The sequence below is a fragment of the Acomys russatus genome, chromosome 31 (genome assembly GCF_903995435.1).
Source record: "Acomys russatus chromosome 31, mAcoRus1.1, whole genome shotgun sequence".
Lineage (NCBI taxonomy): Eukaryota > Metazoa > Chordata > Mammalia > Rodentia > Muridae > Acomys > Acomys russatus.
In genome coordinates, this window is record NC_067167.1 from 5,017,452 (window position 1) to 5,040,018 (window position 22,567).

Sequence of the window (22,567 nt, forward strand, 5' to 3'; positions counted from 1 at the left end):
CGCTGGCTGACCACTTTACCCTGTGGCCAGCTCTCAGTTTTGTCCTTTTTCTTTTCTTCTTCTTCTTCTTCTTTTTTTTTTTTTTTTTTTAGCAGATCAGCTTTCTGCTTGCTACCTGGCTCTAGACATGTTTCCAAGTCACCTAACTGACTCTACCAGCACCTATTTCTTGGCTGCCATCCCAGTTTTTCTCTTGGTAACTAACTGAATGGGTCTGTATGTATTTGTACGCTGTTCTGTGTTTGGTCCTTGTAAAAAATTTGACTGATAAAATGAAACAGACCCTGGACTTAGTTCCAGTTCACGTAAAAAAAAAAGTTAGAGTCAGAGCACACAATTTGTCAATGGACATAAAAAACAAAAACAAAAACAAAAAAACTTTTTGTTCAACAAAGTGTCCCTCATTCAACCTCAAGTTTGTCTGGGAGACTGGGCAGGTTGCTTCCGCAGTGTGGTGAAGTGCCAACGTCTTGCTACCTGTGCACATCAGGAAGTCTGATTTGTGCTTTTTTTTTTTTTTTTTTTTTCTCTGTGTGACTCTTGTGACTAAAAATCTTTTGTCAGACGTCCAGACTGAGTCTGGTGAGTTTGGTTTCTGGCAGGACATAGTGGAGTCCGTTGGCTCTCGGGACAGTCTGTCAGTCTAAATTTGGGTTTTTTCCTCTTGCCTTGCTGTACCAGTTTATTTCTGTTTGTGTGGTCCTTTTGCGTTTCTGTTTGCTTGTAACCGGCTCAGTTCCAGAAACGGTCCAGGTTTCAGGTACAATTCTGGTCAATGCTTTCCACTACTTGCTTAAAACCTCACAATTTAAGCCTGGTGCGCCCCCCCCCCCCCCTTCTTCCTTGAATACTTGGCTGTTGCTGAGTCTTGGATTAAAAAAAAAAACTTGTCCCAAACATAAAAGGCCCCCTGGGGACCCATGGCACTAACGGGGGGGGGGGGCTATTTAATCCACTGCTGGATTGAAACACCTGAGAGCTCAGCCAACAGTGGCACACCCTGCTCCCCCCCACCCCCACTCCCTGCCACCCTCCCTGAGCCCCTTGCTGTGGCACACCCTGCTCCACCACCTCCCCCACTCCCCGCCACCCCTCCCCCCCAAGCCCCTTGCTGTGGCACACCCTGCTCCACCACCACCCCCACTCCCCGCCACCCCTCCCCCCTGCGCCCCTTGCTGTGGCAGGGCTTTTGGGTGGCTGCTATTCAGCTTTGGTAAGTTTTTTTTTCCAGCTTACAGTCTGGTCACAAGCCTGGCCCTCCAAGTGTGGTTTGTCTGCCTATCTTAAGATGTATTAACGTATATGACCACTATATGTTTGATTTTCAATGTATAACTTTACTATGTTCTGCACACCTTACTTATAAATTACTGGTTATTGAAAATGGTTAACAAAAAATTCTTTGACATCTGTAACAAAAAGGTTTACTTAAACTTTTAAGTTAAAGTTAAAGCCATTCTAAACAACAAATGACGTAAACATAATGGTCTCTAAACGTATTTTTAAATTAAAGTTTCTATGTAATTATTGTCCTGTATTTAACACTAGACTTATAAAAAATAAAATTTAAAACAATATTTCTTTATTAGTGTATTAAAGCTATTATCTCCAGGCTATATAGTTTAAGATTATACTGTGAACTCTTATCTAAAGATTTATAATTTGCTTATTAAATGTAATGTTTAAAATTTAAGTTCAAATGCTTGTTTAGAACATATATGTGTGTATATATATTTGTAACACAGATGTTTTTAGAAAACAACCATGTAAACCAAATGGTCTGTTGCCTGCCATGTAATTCCACCATTTTGAGATAGCCACATGGATACAGCAACAATTTTAGAGCCACTTGGGCCTAATGAGCTCTATGCTTGTTATAAAGGTTAATTCAGGTTAACAGACTGCTGTATTGCAGACTTTAAAAATGGGTAATTCTGAAAGATACTTCTAAGTTAAAAAATATTAATTTTAGAGCTATTCAATCATTTATACTGTTAAAATTTGAGTTTCGTCTTCTAAATTTATGGTTATTATATTCTACCTTCACTTTCAAAAAGATAGAGTTCACTGCCTTAAAAATATGTTTGACTTTATTTTCTGAATATGGCTATGTTTTTAATTGCCCACTACAGCCTCTAATACCACGTGGCTGGCTGCCATGTTGATTCAGTGATAAAATGGCTGGGAGACACCTTGCCATAGCCTCTCCGCCATCTTGGCTAAGGGCAGTCACATGGCTGGGAGCCAGTTTAATTATGGGAGACTCAAGCCTCTCTATTTAGGGCTGCCAACCACATTCAGTTGTCCTGCTCAACACCAAGAGCAACGTCTGTCCATTAAGACAGCCTTTGCTGTTCAGTCTTAATGATAAAATGTAACAGAATCAACAAGATTGCCAGCCCATCAATATCTATGATTAAAAGTTTTGCTTTGATATTAGTTCAGAAATATATTTAAAGTTGTACTAATAACTGATACAGTTTATTGTCAGCTGTGTCAGTGAATCAGTTGCCTGATAGTTAATAAAACAATTCCAAGAAAATGATGCCTCACTCCATAGGAGGAGTAAATGGTTTTTGGTTGTTCAAATCTGTATACAATATATTATTTACAACAGACAGCTAAAAACAAACAAGGATTCAGCTTAACTACTCTGGCTCTCAAGCTTATCAGAGATCTGCTGAATATGATATTTAACATGTATAAATTTATTATGAAAACAGAGATTCCCAGATCATAATGGTAGTTGCCAGGGTTTCAGAAGACTTGGACACAAGCCTGGATTGTGGTTTCTGGCCACAGAACAAAACTGCTCCCAATGTCTGCTATGGATCAGCCTAACTCTGAACAAACTAGACACCCAGAGAGTCATTGTTTCACGTTGCAGAACACCAGGTGAGGTCAATCTCTTCTGTGTTCTTCTTCCACAGAAACAGCCTCTCATCCTCTGTGCCTGATACAAGACTATCTCTACCCATCATGCCATGCCGCCACAAGAGACACCTGGGACACTGTCTATTTACTGAGATATGACTTAACTAGTCAGCTCTGTCATTTTAATTGATACATAAATTCATCTAGGTTACAATTTATCCTTCTCGGGTCTCTGATTACATTGATGGCTAAGCTAATGGTAGCTTGACAGCTAGAGAGCAATTAGATCTACCGTTAATTAAAAAATGTTCATGCAAAATAAAATAAAATAAAAAAATGTTCATGCTTTTACTGGATTTCAAAGATACAACCCTACTCCAGCTGTCTTATAGACACAATTTTTACTTCAGTCCTGAGTTTATATTTGTCTCAGTAGGTTTTTCACCTGGCTAACAGACTCCATCCAGAACTGCTAAAATCTGGACCTCTGGAAGCTGATGTAAACCAGTCCTGCAGAGATGACTACTCCCTGTCTCTTCAACTGGATCAACTATACAGATACTTTTGATAAGCACCCTATTAACTTTTGACTAGCTTTTCAGCATTTTTAGGCCCCCGATAATGATAATAGCACCCTTAATGTCAACAGAAAAAGTTACAAAAAAGAGTGACTCTGCCCATTTTCCCACTTTACAGGCTAAGATGCTAAGTCAAAGACAACTCTCTGACATGAAAAACAAATTATATCAAAAAAAGGTTGAACACCATACTAAAAAAATATATTTTTCAAAAAGACCCATGATTGGGTCTTCAATAAACCTATCAGAAGGGGGGGATTGTAGAGACCAAATCAACACAATTTTGTGTTCAGGGCCTGAGCACCTGACACCTCCACCCCCCCCCGAGTTTCCAGGGAGAGCCCCAAACACACAACTAGCAACTGTTCCTAGGAGCTTGCACCTGGGGCCAACCAATCAGAGCTACAGGTCACAGTGACCAGAACAAACAAAAAATTCCACCCTGTGCTCTGGCCCTGGTCCCCTCGCTTAGCCCTGGTCACGCAGCAAATCAACTTAAAGGTTACCCTGTTACGCAATCACATTTGCACTAATCACTGTTGCTGAAGTCTGCTTCTGTAAAGGGTATAAAAACCCACAGCTTTTGCTGCTCAGGGTCTTCTTATTCCCAAAGGCAGGTAGACCCCATCATGATGGATCAATTAAAGCCTCTTGCATTTACATTGATCTCGGACTCTGTCTCTCATAGAGGCTTCCAGAAAAAGACTCCCGACAACGTGAAACAATGAATCTCTGGGTGTCTAGTTTGTTCAGAGTTAGGCTGATCCATAGCAGACGTTGGGAGCAGTTTTGTTCTGTGGCCAGTCTTACATTATGTACCCACGCACCCGTAACACAAGAACACATGTACATAAGCACATACACATGCACACACGCACACACACACATACATGGAAACACATCATAAACAAACACACTAAGACTTGGGGGGTCGGGTTAGAGAAAGGGTTTCTCTGTGTAACCTTGGGTTCCCTGGGACTCACTCTGTAGACAAGGCTGGCCTCGGACTCAGAGATTCACCTGCTTCTGCCTCTCAAGAGCTGAGATTAAAGGCTCACACCACCACCACCAGGACACTAAGACATCTGTAACTGAAGAAAGTCTGGAGGGCAGGAAGGGAAAGTGGTGGGCGTGCCCGGCAGGTCGCTCTGCTGGAAAGAGCCTCTCCTTGTCACAGGCTGAAGCACAGCAGCCTCTTGACCCCCCTGCCACCACAAACTGGGCTGGTCCTGTCACCTTGTTGGGGGAGGTGGGGAAAACCCCACCCTTCTGTGGGCAGTGGAAAGGCAACAGCTGCCTTCACCTTACGGCTTCCATCCTTCCTGGTTCCCTTGCTTCTGTGGTCCCGCCTTCCCACCTTTCCCACCCTGGAGCTGTGAGCCTACAGAAACCTTCTTGCCTTCCACTGCCTTTCTCCGGGATTTTGCCACAGCACCCAAAAACTGTAACTAAGCCAGACTCCACCGTCTAAGACAGCGATTCTCAACTTAGGCGTCTTTACCCCTTGGGTGTGGAATGACTCTTTCCCAAAGGTCGCATATCAGATATTTTCACATCATGATTCATAATAGTAGTAGAATTACATTTATGAAGTAGCAACCAAATAATTTTATAGTTTGAGGTCACCTCAACATGAGGAACTGTGTTAAAGGGTCCTAGTTTTAGGAAGGTTGCGAACCACTGCTCTAAACCAAACCAACCCCCTACACCTCTCCTCCTACACAGCCCCCTCTTATTTTTGTTTGGTTTTCTGAGACAGGGTTTCTCTGTGTAGCCTTGGCTGTCCTGGGCTCACTTTGTAGACCAGGCTGGCCTTGAACTCATAGCCTGCCTCTGCCTCCTGAGTGCTGGGACTAAAGGCGTGTGCCACCAGGCCTGGTTCACAGCCCTTCTTAAGAATCAGGCCTCAAAAGCTCATATGTTGAAAATGTCCAGGCCAGAGAGAGAGCTCAGCAGGTTAAGGCAGCCACTACCAGGCCTGACAACTTGAGTTCGATCCCCAGGGCCCGCTTGATGGGAGGAGAGGACCACACACATGCTGTGGCACATGCGCACTAGTATTGCCACACACACAAACACAGACATAAGATGTTTCTTCTAATGGCTGGGCTACCTGAAGGTGGTGACACATATCTCATCTCAGGACACTGAGGCAGGAGGATGAGGCATTGTTCCAGGCCACCCTGCACCTGTCAAGGTTTGGTGCTGAATGCATTCCATTGTGGGGCCCTGGGGAGGTAACTGGATCCCATAGACTCAGAGCTCCTCCAATCCAGCCATTGTCAGTCACAGCTTAATGGACTGTGGGGGTGGCTGAGGGAGTGGGGACTAGTTGGAAGAAAAGGTTATTAAGGGAGGGGTGCCCTTGAAGTGAACTGTCTGTCCCCAGTGTCTGTCTGCCCTTCCTCCTCCCCACCTGCCCCTCTCTGGTCTGTCTGTCCCTCTCTCCTGTGCCCTCCCTCTCCCCCCTCCCCTTCCTGACAGCTCCCCACCACCACCACCTCTCTCCCTTTCCTGACAGTCATTAAATTGAGTAATTCTAACCACAGGCTTCAACCCTGAGGTCTCACCCTCCCATGATCCTAAAAAGAACCAGGACCAAACCAGAAGCCTTGGGCTGGACCTCTCAAATCACAACTCAAAACATACCTTCCCTCTTTAAAAAATTTTTTTTCAATTTAAATATTCATTCATTTTAACATCCTGATTATAGCCCCCTCCTCCTCTCCCCCCAGTCTCACCCTCTCTCCCTCTTCCTCCTCCCCTACTCCTCAGATAAGGGGAGCCCCCTCAACCCACACCAGCACATCAAGTCACATCAGGACTGAAGGCATCTGCCCCTGTGGCCTGGCCCTACCAGAGGAACCTTCCCTCTCTTTAAGTTGACCTCCTCTGGTATTTCATCAAGGCAGTGGGAACCTGACTCACACAACTCCTTAAAGCTCGTCAATTGACTTGCCCTCCTGACACCACACTTAAGAAAACCTTAAGTAGCACAATCGAAGAGGCAGCTGCTGTCTGACTTCCATGCGCAGCCCCATTGCTGGGAACTCACCAGGACCTGTGCGGCAGTTTGGTAATTCTCAGGCTACAGTATACTTCCTAAATGTTTAGTGTATTTTATCAAATGAATATTATACCTCAATCTTTTTTTTTTTTTTAACAGCAGGCTGGCCTCAAACTTATGATCCTCCCGCCTCAGCCTTCCAAGAGTTGAGGTGACAATAAAATGTGTGGTCTATCATGCCTAGCTAATATGTTTTTTTCTTTGTTTTTTGTTTTTCTTTGTTTTTTTTTGAGACAGGGTTTCTCTGTTACACAGAACCCCGGCTTTCCTGGACTCTCTTTGTAGACCAGGATGGCCTTTAACTCACAGAGATCAGCCTGTCTTTGCCTCCCAACTGCTGGGATTAAAGGCATGTGCCACCGCATGCTACCCGGCTTCCTTTGGTTTTTTGAGACAGGGTTTCTCTGTGTAGCCCTGGCTGTCCTGGACTCACTCTGTAGAACAGACTGGCTTCAAACTCACAGAGATCCATCTGCTTCTGCCTCAAGAGTGCTGGGATTAAAGGTGTGCGCTACCATTGCCCAGTGTTAAATGGTTTCTTTTACTATTATTATTGTTGTTGTTATTATCATTATTAATTCATATTACATCTCAATTTTTATCCCCTCACTTGTATCTTCCCATTCCCACCCTCCCTCCCTCTTTTTCCCTATTGCCCTCCCATAGGCCCCTGCCAGAAGAGGACCTCCTCCCCCATATGACTATAGCCTATCAGGTCTCATCTGAATAGCCTGCTTCCCCTTTCTCTGTGTGTGGCTGGACCTCCCCACCAAGGGGAAGGGAACAAATTGGGGGCAGCCGAGTTCATGTCAGAGGCAGTCCTGTCTCTCCCCACAACCGTGGAGAATGAGCTGTCCATTGGCTAGATCTGAACAAGGTGTCTAGGTTTATTGCATGCATTGTCCTTGGTTAAATACTTTCTTAAATACATATTTTACGTGTAAGATATAGCCGGCTTGTGGTGTGTGTGTGTGTGTGTGTGTGTGTGTGTGTGTGTGTGTGTGTGTGTGTCTACTCAGGCTGACCCACCGAGGCTGTGAATTTCCAGGGCTCCTTCTGTCTCCATCTCCCATATCCTGGCAGGGACTCTGGGATTACAAATAAAAAAGTACATATCCATTGGGCTGGAGCGATGGCTCATTGGTTAAGAGCGCCGCCTGTTCTTCCAAAGGTCCTGAGTTCAATTCCCAGCAACCACATGGTGGTTCACAACCATCCATAATGTGCTCCAATGCGCTCTACTGGTGTGCAATGCAAAAAAGAAGGAAAATCTCATCCCCATCCTAGCTCCAGAAGCTTCCCTTCTTAAAGGAGGTTGCTTTGGGGATCTGTGGAAGGCAGGAACAGGACATGAAGTCAAGATACTCACTGCATAGCAGCCATGAAGGCAACCTCCTGCACTACCCTTCAGAGACACACCCTCAGTACAGTGAGACCACCCAGAAGTGCACCTCATCCCCACGCCCCCACCCATCCCCCCTCCACACCCCACCTTGTGCGTGCGCGCATGCACACACTACCCCCTTCCTTTTTTTTTTTTTTTTTGTTAATTAAGTTTGTTCTTTCACTATTGCACACACGTGTATGGACTCCTCCTCTACCACATCCCACTCTGGTCCGCATTCCCCCTTTCTCCCTACAAATCCCCTTTTCCACATTCCTGCTGTTTGGTTTTTTCTTTGTGGCCCATGAGTTTAACCAGGATTATCTGTGTGAGGGGTTTGCAGCTGTCCATTCACACCTGGTGGCTTCACTGTCCTAGGACACAACCAAAGTCAATGCTTGCCCTTCCCCAACTGTCTTAGCTGGGGCTTCTTTTGCTGCGAAGAGACACCATGACCATGGCAACTCTTAAAAAGGACAACATTTGATTGGGGCTGGCTTAGAGTTCAGAGGTTTAGTCCGTTCTCGTCATGGTGGGAGGCATGGCAGCATGCAGGAAGGCATGGTGCTGGAGACGGAGCTGAAAGTTCTGCAGCTTGATCCACAGGCATCAGGGAGAGGCTGTGACACACACTGACTAGATTTGCGCTTAGCACACCTGTAATCCCAGCACTCCGGAGGCAGAGGCAGGCAGATGGATGTGAGTTTGAGGTTAGCCTGGTCTACAAAGCAAGTCCAGGACAGGCAGGGCTACACAGAGAAACCCTGTCTTGAAAGGAGAAAAAAGAAAAAAAGAAAAAAAGAAAAAAGAAAAAAGAAAAAAAGAAAGAAGAAATCTCTGTCTGGAGCATGGTGACTCTGTTACTGGGTGGTACAGTGGTTGCAGAGCCTCCTGACCTTGGGGACCCTGACAGAGAGCTGTCCCTGTTTGTGAAAACATAAGGAGATGAACCCAGAGATGTGTGTGGAAGATGCCAGAGCTTCTGTAAGGACTTGATGGACATAGCAGACATTTTGGAGAAGACTGCCGAGTGCTTCTCAGAAGGAGCAGACGCTGAGGACCACAAGCTTACTCTGGAAAAAGCCTTCCAAGACCTTGTCCCCTTTTAGAAGCAAAGCTAAAAAGTGAGTTTGCCAAGCATGGCCTAGAGAAAATGGCAGTCATTGGTGACAAATAGGACCCTCAGGAGCATGAACTCATCTGGTACATGCCAGCCGAGCGCGGCATTCCGCAGAGTGGCTACAAACTTCATGGCCGCTCCCTTAGACTTGTGTGACTGGAAGTGGCAGTGGAGTCTTGGAGAAGGCTATGAACAGGCCACCAGGAACTAAATTCTCTCCCAGAGTGCAGGCACCTGTGTCCCCTTTATCTACTAAGCTGGTGTGTATTGTCCGCAAGGTCCTTCCTGAGCTCTGCTTTGGACTTAGTCCTATTGGCTTTATCTCCACAGTGTCTTATTGGGTTGAAGTGACCTGTTGTGGCCTTATCGGGAGCCCTGCCACTAGTCACTTGAACAATGTGATGAGTGTCCTATGGCTTTCCTCAAAATGTTTACAAAAATAATTTAAATTGGTACTCTGATGACTGAACCCAAAATCTTCTTAACTGTGTTTTCATCTAATTACTGGAGTTAGTATTAAAGCATCTTGTATCTTGTATTTTACGGGGAAACGAGATGGTAGGGATTTGTTTGGCATTTAGAGGTCCTTAGGTGATGATGCTTTACCCTTGTATAAATTTAGATCATTTGTGTTGACACATATACAGAAGGTTTAAAAAAACACTTCACATCCTACCCTCAGCGACACACTTCCTCCTACAAAGCCACACCTTCTAATGGTGTCACTCCCTATGCACCAACCATTCCAAGTCCTGTTCACAGTACCACACAATCAGAAGGCAACCGTTTGTCAGGGATGGGGCACAGGTTCCCTCTCCTCTCCCCTCCCTCAATAAAGCTCTTACACCAGATCTGTTGCATGGTCTAATTTCTCAGGGGTACACCTTGACCCATTTTTACTATAACATTGATAAGGGGCTTTCCTGGTGTCTAGCCACGTCGAGATCCACCCACCTGTTATACCTGAAGCAGATCCCAGACTCAAACTCAACTCTATATATGTGTTATGTAACTTGTATTTAACTCTCCCTCTCCCTTTCCCTCCCTCCTCCCCATATGTGGGGCTAAGAGGGTGCAGGGAGGGAGGCTCAGGAGACAGTAGAGACATGGAGGGAGAGATTCAGAGAAGAACGATAAGGATTGATGCAGGGAGGGATACAGGAGAGATGCCAGGAGGGATGCTCAGGTGGGATACATGGAGAGATGTTCCTGTGGGGTACGGGGAGGAATGCTCAGGTAGGAAGTAAAGAAGGATGCTTGAGTTGGGTACAGGGAGGGATGCTGGGGTAGGATGTAAAGAAAGATGCTTGAGTCAGGTACAGGGAGGGATGCTGGGGTAGGATGTAAAGAAAGATGCTTGAGTCAGGTACAGGGAGGGATGCTGGGGTAGGACATAAGGAAGGATGCTTGAGTCTGGTACAGGGAGGGATGCTGGGGCTGGATATGGGTAGGGATGCTCAGATGGGATACAGAGAGGGAAGTCCATGGTGGTAGGAGTTTTGGCAGTGGCTCATTTTCAGTGGACAAGGGTCAGAGGACGGGAATATAGACAGGTGGCACTCTGTCCCCACAGGTCCTGGCTAATGTGGCATACATTGTCATTGAGTCCCGTGAGGAGGCTGCCAGCGACTACGGACTCTGGAAGGAGATCTTGTTCCTAGTGGATCTCACCTGCTGCGTGGCCATCCTCTTCCCAGTGGTCTGGTGAGGGCCTGGGTCTGCCCTCAACCCACTGAGGCCCTGCACCCTCACCTGGCTGAGGACCTGCCTCCCAGCCCCTCCGAGCCCCTTTCCTACCCCCACACAGAAGACTCCTGTACCCTGGGGCGGGGCCAGTGCTGATCTTTTCCCACATTCCTCCACCTGTTCCAGGTCCATCGGACATCTGCAGGATGCATCTGGCACTGATGGGAAGGGTGAGGACCCCCTCCTCAACTCTGTCCCCGCCCCGCTTTGTCTCTGACCTCGGGTGCCAGGGCCCAGTGTCTACATGACTGTGTTCTTGTCTTACTCCTCTGTCCCCTCAGTCATCCCCACCCTGCCCCTGCACACACACACACACACACACACACACACACACACACACACACACACACTTTTCAATTGCTCTTGCTACTTTTCACCCTATTGCTCTGTAACCGCCCTCTCAGGCCCTGTCCTGGTCACCATTGCTTTCCCCTCCTGCCACATTTAAGGAACCCCCTGACCCTGTTCTGTGCCCACCCTCAGTGGCTGTGAACCTGGCCAAGCTGAAGCTGTTTCGACGTTACTACATTATGGTAGGAGTGCAGCCTTCCCACAGGCCTGAGTTCCTCCCCGCTGCCCTCTGCCCCTGACCCCCAGCCTTGACCCGTCCTCTGTCCCTGTGCCCATGTCCCCCCCCCGCACCCCACCGTGCCCCCAGGTCATCTGCTATATATATTTCACACGCATCATCGCCATCCTGCTTCGAGTGGCGGTGCCCTTCCAATGGCAGTGGCTGTGCCAGGTGAGCGGGCAGGGTTCCCAGTAGCCTGTGGGGCAGGAGTGTTGGTGGCCGGGGAGTCCTGCCTGACCCCGTGCCCTGGCCCCCAGCTCTTGGTGGAAAGTTCCACGCTGGCCTTCTTCGTGCTCACCGGCTACAAGTTCCAGCCGGCTGGGGACAACCCATACCTGCAGCTGCCACAGGAGGATGAGGAGGACGTACAGATGGAACAAGTGTGAGCAGAGCTGTGGGGTGTGTGGTGGGCAGGACGGGGCCGGAAGGGCCAGGACCAAGGTGTCTTTGGAGTTGGGCCCGACTGAAGAAGTTAAGGAGTACACAGCACCGGGGCAACAGGGAAGAATGGGGCGAAGGCCTAGGCTGCTTCTGAGGGTGCAGCTAGGCAGGATTGTGGGTGGGTGGGGAAAAAGGGGACTAAAGGTGGATGGGGGGGTGGTGGCTCTATCACTGGTCCATGTGGTAACTGGAGATGGGCTAGGAGTGGGATGTACTTGGCTCTGAAGCGGGCTGAGGAGGGATGGGATCTAGGCGATCCACAGAGATGTGTGGGCAGTTTGGATGGTACCCAGGTCTGGAGTCACTGTAGGAGAGGATGGGCTGTGGCACCCATCCTGCAGGTCCTCAGAGGCAAGCTGGGCCAGGACTGTACAGCTCTGGAGTGGCGGGAGCCAGGTTGATTTGACAGCAGGGTTGAGACTGGTGTACTGACCACTGAGCTTGATGTGGAAGGTGGAATTGGAGTGGGCGGGGATGAAGCAGGTCATGGGTGGGGCCTGCTGCCATTCAGTCCCTAGACTCTGCTTCTGCTGTGTACCCTCTCCCAGGATGACAGACTCTGGGTTTCGGGAAGGCCTGTCCAAAGTCAACAAGACAGCCAGTGGCCGGGAGCTGTTGTGACTTCTCTGCACCCAGCCAGCCACCCTCAGTCCTTCTGACTGTCCCCAAGTGTGCAGGGAGCCTGAGGGAACCATGCCGATGAGGCACCCAGGATTCGGGTGCCCAAGGAACCTTCCAGAAATGATGCCCTTTGCCCAGCATCACAGCCCGCTCCTTACCAGGGGACACTTCAGCCTCTTGCAGTACAATAAGGACCAGACTCTTTTTATTTCCTATATTTCCTGACTTTAAGGGTTTTGAGTGCCTAAATCAAGCTGCATTTATGATCTCAAATCCTGAATCCTCACGTGGTGGCATGTTTTTCTGTCATCCTATTTCTCTGGAGAGCCTGGGCCTCCTGAAACCTTGATCAGTAAACAAATAACAATAAAGAGAAAACAGAATTCACAGGGAGGGGAAGACATCGGCTGAGCTGACACTGCGCTGGGCCCTGTGCTGCTGGGGACAGCATGACCAAGTTCTCCCTCTGTCCCTCAAGTGTCCGTCAAGTCACCAGGCCCAGGATGAGGGTCACACAAGGGGAAGAGCAGCCACAGAAGTCTGGAAGGTAAACAGAAAGGTGACGATGAACGAACACACGTCCTCTGAAGACGTGTGCTTGCTGTGCTTGGATGAGGACCTGAGGACAGCTTCCAAAACCTCCATAAAGAGCTGAGTGTGCCTGTAATCTCAGGGAAAGTGCAGGGGGCACGTCTCTAGGCCTGGCCACCCAGCCCGCCTAACCTAGTTCATTCAGCCCTTGAAATATCCTATCTCAAGCTAAGGTGGGTGGCACCTGAGGAACAGCAGGCAAGGCTGACCTGTGGCTGTCACACCTCCAGACACACAATCAGTGTGGGGAGTGTGGGTTAATGGATGACTTACAAGTACCTGAGGCCACTGAGTAAAACTTAATAGACAGGTGTGATGGTTCAAGCCAGTATCTCCAATATTCAGGAAGCCAAAGCAGGAGAGTTACTAAGGTTTGAGGCTAGCCTGGGCTACATAGTGAGGTCCTGTCCATGTGGAAATGGGTAGTCATGGCAATAAGGGACCAGCTATGGCTGGGTTAACTCTTCAAGATGGCTCTCCTCTCTGGCCTCCTCTGAGGATACCCAGGAATGTCTTACAGATCACATACACATGGAGGGGAAGGGAGGGAGGTGAGAGGGGCCAGGTGAAAGCTTCCTCAATAAGGAAATGAAACCAGCTGCAACCCAGATGAATAAATAGCCCAACCAGTGGCTGGGGAGCGTATGAAAGAGGTGGTTGGAAGGAAGACAGAGCTGGGCCTCGCTGAGGTAGCAGCAAGCAGAGTCCAAAAACAGATTCTCGTGAGGTTTTGTGTGAGGGCCCACAAGAACCATGGAAGACTCAAGAGGAGGGTCGGGCCCTGTGCAGTTGTAAGCGCTGAAGTAGACAGCTATAACCCTCCCACTCCAAAGATGCGCATACCCTAGTCTTCAGCAGGTGTGGAAACAATCCCTAATAGCTTAAGGGCCTCTGAGGTTGGAGTTAAGGGAAGATCCGAAGGTGAGACCAGTGACAGGGCCCAGTGGGGCCCAGTGTCCTCACAGGATTCAGTATAAATGGGCAGCGGGGAGCAGAGGGCAGGGGAGTGACTCCATAGCCTTCACACCTGTCTCCCCAGCGCTCAGATGGCAATGGGACTGTGATTCAGACAGCCTTGTTTATATAGTGAAAATGTCTCCAAGAAGAAGAAGAAGGAGGAGGAGGAGGAGGAGGAGGAGGAGGAGGAGGAGGAGGAGGAGGAGGAGAAGAAGAAGAAGGAAAAAGGCGATGTGTGGAAGGCACTTACCTGAGGGTTCTATTTCCCGGGTGCATTTCACTGTCTCTGGAGTTCAGGCAGTCTTCCCTGCAGAGCTGAACTCTGGTCCGTCCCCCCTCTGTGTCATCTGGGCTACGCAAGTCCCATAGAGCTCAGGAAAGAAGCTGCTGTTGTCACAGGCCATGTGGATGGTGCAGGGTCAAGGTCCCTGGGAGTTAATGAGTTACTGGGTAGGAGGAGAGGTCACCCAGTCCCAGGTGCCACATACACAGGAATTCCAGGAAAGGCACTCAGCAGGGACTTGTCCTTCAAGTGGGGAAACAGAAAATGGGAACCTGGGCTTTCAAGCACGAAAGGACTCCTGTGGGGGAAGGGGGCAGGGGTACACAGGGGTTACTACACCCAGGCAGAGTTGAGGAATCTGCCAAGCAAAACGTCAAATCCAGCCTTTCCTCTAATTCTCTCCCGATGCCAGGGACAAATAGACAGGTTTGCAGCTCTCGCATTGTGTTGTTTGAAAATGGCAGGCTCTCTCCAAGTGTGTGTGTGTGTGTGTGCGTGTGTGTGTGTGTATGTACATGTGTGATATATGCATGTGTACATATGTATGTGCGCACGCAGGCATGCAAGATTGATGTCCGGTGTCTTCTTTCTTCACTCTCCGCTTCCGTTTGTTTCACTGGTTCCCCCTGGTCCAATAAGCCAACTTGCCCAGGGCCCAGGGAATGCCTTTGCTGAGGTTATCAGTGGCTGCCAAAATGCTCAAATCACTATTTCTGTACAAGGGTGCCGAGACCTGAACACACACACAGCCACCTCCATATGCACCCCAGGTTGGTCTCAAAGGACAACTCTCCCTCCTCAGCCTCTTAAGTGTTGGAATGATGGGCGTGCACCTCCATCTCTGGCAGGACTGCTCTTTCATTGCTTGTGAGTGTGTGTGTGTGGGTAAATTGTCTTAGCTAAGTACTTTGCACAGATCTTATAAACAGCCTTGAGGCATGTGGCCCCCACTTGCTGGAAATCACCCTCACACACTCCCTGCCCTGCTGGCTCAGCAGGCCCCCTCTCTCCAAGTTCTTACTTCCCTAGAGGAGAGTCACAGGGTTCAAGAATTCCCCCTCTTTCTCTCTTCCCTCACTTTCTCCCTCCAAGTGGGCCCTGGTCCAATCCTGGCTTCTGGGTTACATCCCAGCACCAAGCACCCCAGTCTGGTGACTTCCAGTAAGTCAGGATGCTCCAGACCCTTCCCACACTCCCAGGCAGCCCAGGTGCAGGAATGAATGGTGACCAACAAGGTGAGAATTGATCTTTCTTCCCCCCTCAGCCACTGGGCTGGCTCCTCTCAGTTACTCACCTCCACCCAGTCAGGTAAACAAGTGTGCAAAGATCAAAACAAACCCAGGAGCCCCATAGACACCATCACTGGTAAATCACAAAGCCATCCTATTTCAGGCTAGAGTGAAGCCATGGGGCCAGGAAGAAGGTGCATCTGAGGGCAAGCCTGGCAACCCAAGCTCGACCCCAGGGATAACATACAATGGAAGGCAAAAAGGAACACCTACAAGTTGTCCTCTGGCCTCCACACATGTATGAGTATATACAATAATAAATACTTTTTAAAATGTGTTAAATATAAATAAATAAAATGCAGTTTTAAGATGTGTTAAATAGAACAAAATCAAGAAACTGAGGGTCTGGAGTGGAGGCAGAAAGAGAAGAAGACCTGGTTTCAAAAGTTGGGCCCAGGTTTTGGAGGCAAGCTGATGTGTGCCCCTGCTCCTCCCCCCTCCCCCTCCCCCCTCCCCTCTTCCCTTTCTGTCTTCCACAGAGAGGATGTTGCAATCACAGCTAGAAGACAAGCCAGGTTTGTTCTAACTCCCAGCCACCCCCCCCGGGCCAGAGAGGACAGGAAAAATAAGTGTTTTACAGGAAATCAGAGTAAACTGTCCCCTTAACCCCTACATGGAAGGTTCCACAAATGCCTGTTCTTGGATTGGGCATCGCAGTCTTAGTTCGAAGTGTTTCCCCATAGCCAATCACATCCAGGTCTCAAAGGACAGCGTGGTGGCACTGGGCATTAGGGAGAGGCAGATAACTCTGAGATTCCAGTTATACCCAAGACTGAAAAAATTCCCAGTCAAGCTGTGTGGTGGTGGCCCACACCTTTAATCCCAGCACTTGGGAGGCAGAGGCAGGTGGATCTTTGTGAGTTCGAGACCAGTCTGGTCTACAAAGGGAGTCCAGGACAGCCAGACCTACACACAGAGAAACCCGGTGGGGGGGAGGCGGATCCCAGGCAAGTGAGCATGCCCACCTGTCATCTCAGCATGCTAGAGCTGAAAGTGTTGAGCCAGATCTTGAGATTCCCCAGAAAGAACCAGAAAGACTCAAACTGCTGTAAATACAAGAGGATTCTTTAATATTTCAACCCGAACTGCATCGCCCCCGACACCAAATCAATAGTATCGGAATGCAACCCCGAGGCATTGATCTGGGGACCTTTTATAAGTTCCTTTCCGCCCAATGCCCCTAAAGCTGGGGGGATTCTAGTTTGCCAATCATCTATTGGTTGAGTAACATAAGGGGGTCTAATTGTCCAAAGGTGACACAGGCTACAGAAAAATGCGCCAAGACCACCCATGCATGTCTTAACTTTCTTTGTTCTCTTTGTTCACCATGTTGTCCGGGGAAGTGGCTGTTTTCTTAGTAATCCCATCTCAGGTGGGGCAGGTCAGTTGTTAGATAATGCTATCTCTGGTGGGGCTTCTTTCTTGCAGCTGCGAGCTCAAATCTCCTTACAGCTGTTTCCCACCTTTTAAGTCTGTTTCTTTAAAGGACTTTGTGATCCCTATTAGATAGGCACAGGGGCCATTTTTGGGTCGGGCAGCTATGGTTTAGTGGTCATCTGGGTGGTGTGTCAGGAAATTGTATCGTGTTAGTTCAGCAGGGAATGCACTCCCGGTTACTCCCTGGTTCCGTCAAATTGCTTGTCTCTTATATCAGGGTTTAGCCAATTTTAAAAAATCTTTTAGGCCTCTCATTCTCTCATTCCCCCTTTCTAAGAGGGAACTTAGCTGGAATCCTTAAGATGCACTCAATTCGTCTATTTTAGTCCTGTAATTGGGAATATGGATGGAGGTCTCATCTTCTGTAGCTGCTTCCATGCTGGCACCGGGTCGTTGTCATTGGGGGTTAGAGGACTGGAGGTTTTCATCGGGGGATAATGTGCAGCAGTTAATCTAGCCGGGCAGGCCTGTTTCTCTGGAACCTCGGGAGGTCGGGGGTCTAGTATTTTGCAGCTTTTGGCATCTTGGAAGCTCCTGTTGAGGAGTATGGAGACTAGGAATGTGTAGAGGTCATGAACAGTTTCATCAGTGCCTAGTCTCTGGTACTGTGACCATGGCACCATGAGCTGAATGATGCTCAGCCTTTGTTTAATACATGTTAATAATTTATTTAGCAAGCATGGCCTGAAGGAGACTAACAGTAGTAGAGTAATTAATGGGTCCAAGAGGGTAGACATCAAAGTCATTAGCCAAGGTGACACAGTAAACCAAGTTTCAAACTATCTTGACTTGGCTTTTTTGTTGTTGTTGTTGTTGTTTTTTTTTAGTTATTTACCAAGAGACATAGGCAGTGGAATACTGAGTGTAGTCATCCAAATGAAAGATTAATAAAAAGTTACACTAGCCTTTAACATGAAGCCTGTGAGCAAGGCAAGTCTGTTTGTTCATCTTTTTAAATAAGAGAAAAGACCTAGTACCTAGTAGTTTTAACTAGGTAACAAATTGCCTAATATATTAACAATGGACCTAATTGTCCTTCAGCTGTTAAGCTACCATTAGCTTAGCCATCAGTGTTATTAGAGACTAAAGAAGGATAAATTGTAACTTAGACGGATCCATGTATCAGTTCAAATGACAGAGATGACTAGCCCGTCCGCCACCTACACAGTTGTCTCACCACAGGGTCCTGTGGTTTCCTGGCATCATGGGCATTGGCAATCTGGCTATCAGGCACAGAAGATGAGAGGCTGTCTCTGTGGAAGAAGAGCATGAGAGACTAACATCACCTCGTTTCCAGCAATGTGAGACAATAACTCTCCAGACGTCCAGCTTGTTGCCCACCGTACATACTGGGCCTAGAAGCAGGTGAAATGTTGGGGCAGTTTTGTCCGGTGGTTAGAATGCCACAATCCCACATAGAATTCATTTGCCATGCCAAAAATCTTCTCAGAGATCTTGGGCAGTTACTGCCAAGATGCAGGATTTCCTGTCATAATTAGTTTAAATATATTTAGTGCCATATTCAGCAGGTCTCTGACAAGTTTGAGGGTCAGCATATCTGCGCTCAATCCTTGTCTGTCTTTAACTATCTACTCTGAACTACATCTTACAAACATAAAATAGAATGCTATAGTCTATAATCTGCAGACAAGTGTTAGAGGACCACATCTGTCTAATTTTAGTATATCTGAATTGTTTGTTTCTAGCTACATATTGACTAATTATTTTAGAAAACATCTGTGGTCAACTAGAAACCATAAGTTTTAGTTACCCTAAACAGTTTGTGATAGTAGCTTTTAAAGGGACTGGAACTTTACATACCATTTTAAAGAATTACATACAATACCTTAAAAGAATTAATACATAGTATGCTGTATCCAAAATACAACCTTTCTTAACTGACAGCCTACTGTCAATTTGTATTATTTGTAATAATCCAGTTATTGACCTTTAATTTTGAAGCAAACATAGAAGGCCAAATAAATCCCATCCTGGCAATCAGTCATGACCATAAGCACAGCCAAAGATATTTTAAGAATACAATTATTCATGAGGCAACTGATAATCTGTTCTTCTCAATTATTTTTAACAGTCTATAATAAAATGACAACCATTAAATTGGAGCTCCTTTACTTCAACACTAAGATCTTTAAATATAGGGGCTGGAAACTTTTCTGACTTCCATATGGCATATCACAGAATACAACAGTTTTCTTAAAAGAAAATTTATCAGTGTTACTACGTACTTAGCTTCTAATTTACAGATGTTTCCTTTAAGTCGCTAATACTCTATATTGACTGTAACATAATTAATACAAATGGGTCTTTTTATATTTGTTAAGGAGTGAAGTCATAGAGTATAACCATAAGTTTTAGAAGTCAAAACCAGATTTTTAACAGTGCAAACAATTGAATATCTGTAATATTAATATATCTCAACTTAAAGGTATCTTTAGAATCGTTCATTTTTAAAATCTGCAATATAACAGTCTGTTAATCTGAATCAACCTTTATAACAAGTAGAGAGCTCATTAAGACCAAGAAGTCCTAAAATTGTTGTCTTATACCATGTGGCTATCTGAAGACAGTGGAGTCACACTGTCTTCCAAACACATATGCACACATGGCTGTTATTTAAAAACATCTTGTTACAAACATATATGCACACATACATGTTCTAAATAAGAGTTTGAATGTAGATTTTAAACATCACACCTAATAAGCACATTATAAACCTTTAGATAAGAGTTCATAGTATAATCTTAAGTTATATAGGCTGAAGGTATGGCTTTAATACCTTATTAAAGAAACATTGTTTAAAATCTTATCTTTTATAAGTCTAGTTTTAAATACAGGACAAGAATTACATAAAAATCTCGATTTAAAAGTACCTTTGGAGACCTCTTGACTTATGTCACTTGTTCTTTAGAATGGCTCCAAGATTTTAACCATCTTTAATAACCAGTAATTTATAACCAAGGTGTACAGAACACAGTAAATTTATAAATTTAAATAAAACAAATTAATCAAACATATAGTGGCCACATATGTTAATACATTTAAGATAGACAGACAAAACCTTTTTTACTTTCTCTAGCTGTAATTTCAAGGAAAAAGTATGTGGTCATCTGTTGAACCCAGTCAATGCAGGCAGGAGCCAGGGCTTTCCAGCAGTGTCCCAGATCAGGTGACCAATTTACCACACTTGAGGGGAGCAGGCTTGTGACCAGACTGCAAGCTGGAAAAAGCTTTCACCAAGGTCGGAACAGTAGCCACCCAGCAAGCATCCAATAGCCCCCATGTTTGTGGCAGGGGCTCCCGGAGGGCCCTCCATGCTTGGGAAGGCCTCTCTACCCAGCATTCAACATCAACCGAGTGTTCAAGCAGGAAGTGGGAGGCACCAGGCGGAAGCTCCCATGCTTGAGACCTGGCCCATTTCTAGAGCTAAGACAGTTACAAGCAAACGGAAACACAAAAAGACCACACAAACAGAAACATACTGGTACGGCGCACAAAAAGAATAAAATTTCGGAACTTCAGACTGTCCTGCAAGCCAGCAGGCTCTGTTACATTCCTCCAGAAACCTAACCAGGAGCAGCCTATCCAGTAACCACGCTGTCCTTGAAATGAGTCAGAACTGAGTTAGGGATATAGATGGGATCTATTTCACAGCATACAGTCTTAGTCTCATACAAACAAATAAGAACAATTACCACACATAACCAGACAGACAAACACAAACCTAGGCAACAAATTCCCCCAGGTAAGTGTAAGAGCTACCCGCTTCCTTTTCCCCAGTCAACCAGACTATTTTGGGGGACCCAGCCTTATACTCTTGGGGTGCACTATCCCTCCCTATTCTGACCCAGGGTCTCACCCTTTGGAACCCAGCGTTTTACTCTTGGGGCTCTCTGTTTCCTCCCCGCCCAGGGTCTAGGGTGTCCTCCAGACCCCCATGGCAGCGGTATCTTAGACAGCCTTCCAGGGTCTGTCAGCAAGACCACACACATCCACGTCATCTGTAAGCTCTGCACCTGCTGCGAGCTCACAGAGCGCTCACCAGAGGACACAACGACAGGGCACTTAGGACACTTGGCCCAAACAACGCTTACCAGGGTTTAGATCCTCCAGTTTTGGGACTTTTTGGGCTATCCCGGAGAGCCGCCAGATGCTGAGCCAGATCTTTAGATCCCCAAAGAAGAACCAGAAAGACTCCTGTGCGGCTGCGAGCTCAAATTTCCTTACAGCTGTTTCCCACCTTTTAAGTCTGTTTCTTTAAAGAACTTTGCGACCCTTATTAGATAGGCACAGGGGCCATTTGTGGGTCGGGCAGCCTTGGTTTAGTGGTCGTCTGGGTGGTGTGTCAGGGAATGGAATCGCATTAGCTCAGCAGGGAATGTACTTCCCACTTCCCGGTTACTCCCTGGGTCCGTCAAACTGCTTGTCTCTTATATCGGGGTTTTAGCCAATTTAAAAAAATATCCTTTAGGCCTCTCATTCTTTCAGAAGTACAGGTTTGCATATGGGCCACAGAAAACAAAACAAAACAACTCCACCTGGGGCTCGTGTGGGCATGCCAACGCAGCACCCCAGAGCTGGAGGGGGTGAAGTACTTGCCCAGCATTCATGAAGGCCTGGGTTACATCCCCAGAACCACACACACCAAGCATGATGGCGACCACGCGCAACTGCCCGTCAGCCCAGCACTCAGGAGGTGAGGCCAAAGGAACAGGGGTTGGAGGTCATCTTTCTGTACATGGGGACTTTGAAGCCAGCCAGAGCTACAGAAGACTTAGTCTCATAAAACAGAAAAACAAACAAACGAAAAACAGCTAGGCTTGGTGGCCACTCCTTTAATCCCAGCGAGCACTTTGCAGGCAGACACAGGGAAATCTCTGAGTTCTCCCAGGAGGACTAAATGCCTTTTCTCTCTCAAAAGGTCTGCAATTCAGCTAGTATGGCCCAGGTAGCCAGATCGGAGGCAAACTGGCAACTCATTTCTTGGACTTGGCAACCCAGCCAGCATGTGTATAAATCTGTAAACCCTTCAAAGAGAGCAAGCTGGCAAGATCTAGCAAGATTATGTACAGCAACCCCACGGGAACACCAGCCAGCTGTGTTCACACTGTACTCTGCAGGGAAGAAACTGACGCCCAGGGCTCACGCATGGCTGGTGAGTGGCGGCCCACCCCACTCCCAATGATTCAGGGCGCTGAGTTGATTGTTGACCCCGGAAGTCTGTCTGTCATCACCAGAGATTGGTTGCTTAAGCATAAGGTACATGGGGGCAGCCCGGAGGAGGAAACGCTGTGAGCATTGATCTGGAACAGTCTTTGGAGCAAACCTCTCACACACAAAGCAAGACACCACTCAGGGAAGTCATGAGAACAATACAGGAGGAAGTTAATGGTTACTGTTAAACCCGTGTATTGGTAATGGTGGGCAGGAATAGGCCTTTCTAGAAACAGAGCCTGTGGGGCTGGAGCGACGGCTCAGCAATTCCAAGAACTGATTGCCCATTCAGAAGATGTGTGTTCGATTCCCAGCACCTACACTTGGCTTACACAAACACTTGCCAATTCCAGTTCCAGGGGATCCAGTGTTGTCT

At 47.1% G+C, this 22,567-nt stretch overlaps 1 protein-coding gene across 1 annotated transcript; it reads left to right on the forward strand.

Moving 5' to 3' along the window:
• Positions 1 to 10,226: 10,226 nt before the first annotated feature.
• Positions 10,227 to 12,439, forward strand: LOC127212665 (protein GPR108-like). Its single transcript, XM_051172749.1, has 7 exons — positions 10,227 to 10,259; positions 10,597 to 10,727; positions 10,896 to 10,939; positions 11,253 to 11,302; positions 11,428 to 11,511; positions 11,598 to 11,722; positions 12,330 to 12,439. Exons 1-7 carry the CDS (start codon positions 10,227 to 10,229, stop codon positions 12,400 to 12,402), a joined length of 540 nt encoding a protein of 179 aa, XP_051028706.1. The 3' UTR covers positions 12,403 to 12,439.
• Positions 12,440 to 22,567: the final 10,128 nt, after the last annotated feature.

Excerpts from the sequence above, each read along its gene's own strand:
- LOC127212665 (XM_051172749.1), top strand. The coding sequence starts at position 10,227 with ATGTTCCTGTGGGGTACGGGGAGGAATGCTCAG. Across the intron at positions 10,728-10,895 it reads ATCCTCTTCCCAGTGGTCTG|GTCCATCGGACATCTGCAGG; the intron begins GTGAGGGCCTGG and ends CACCTGTTCCAG. Across the intron at positions 11,303-11,427 it reads TTCGACGTTACTACATTATG|GTCATCTGCTATATATATTT; the intron begins GTAGGAGTGCAG and ends CCGTGCCCCCAG.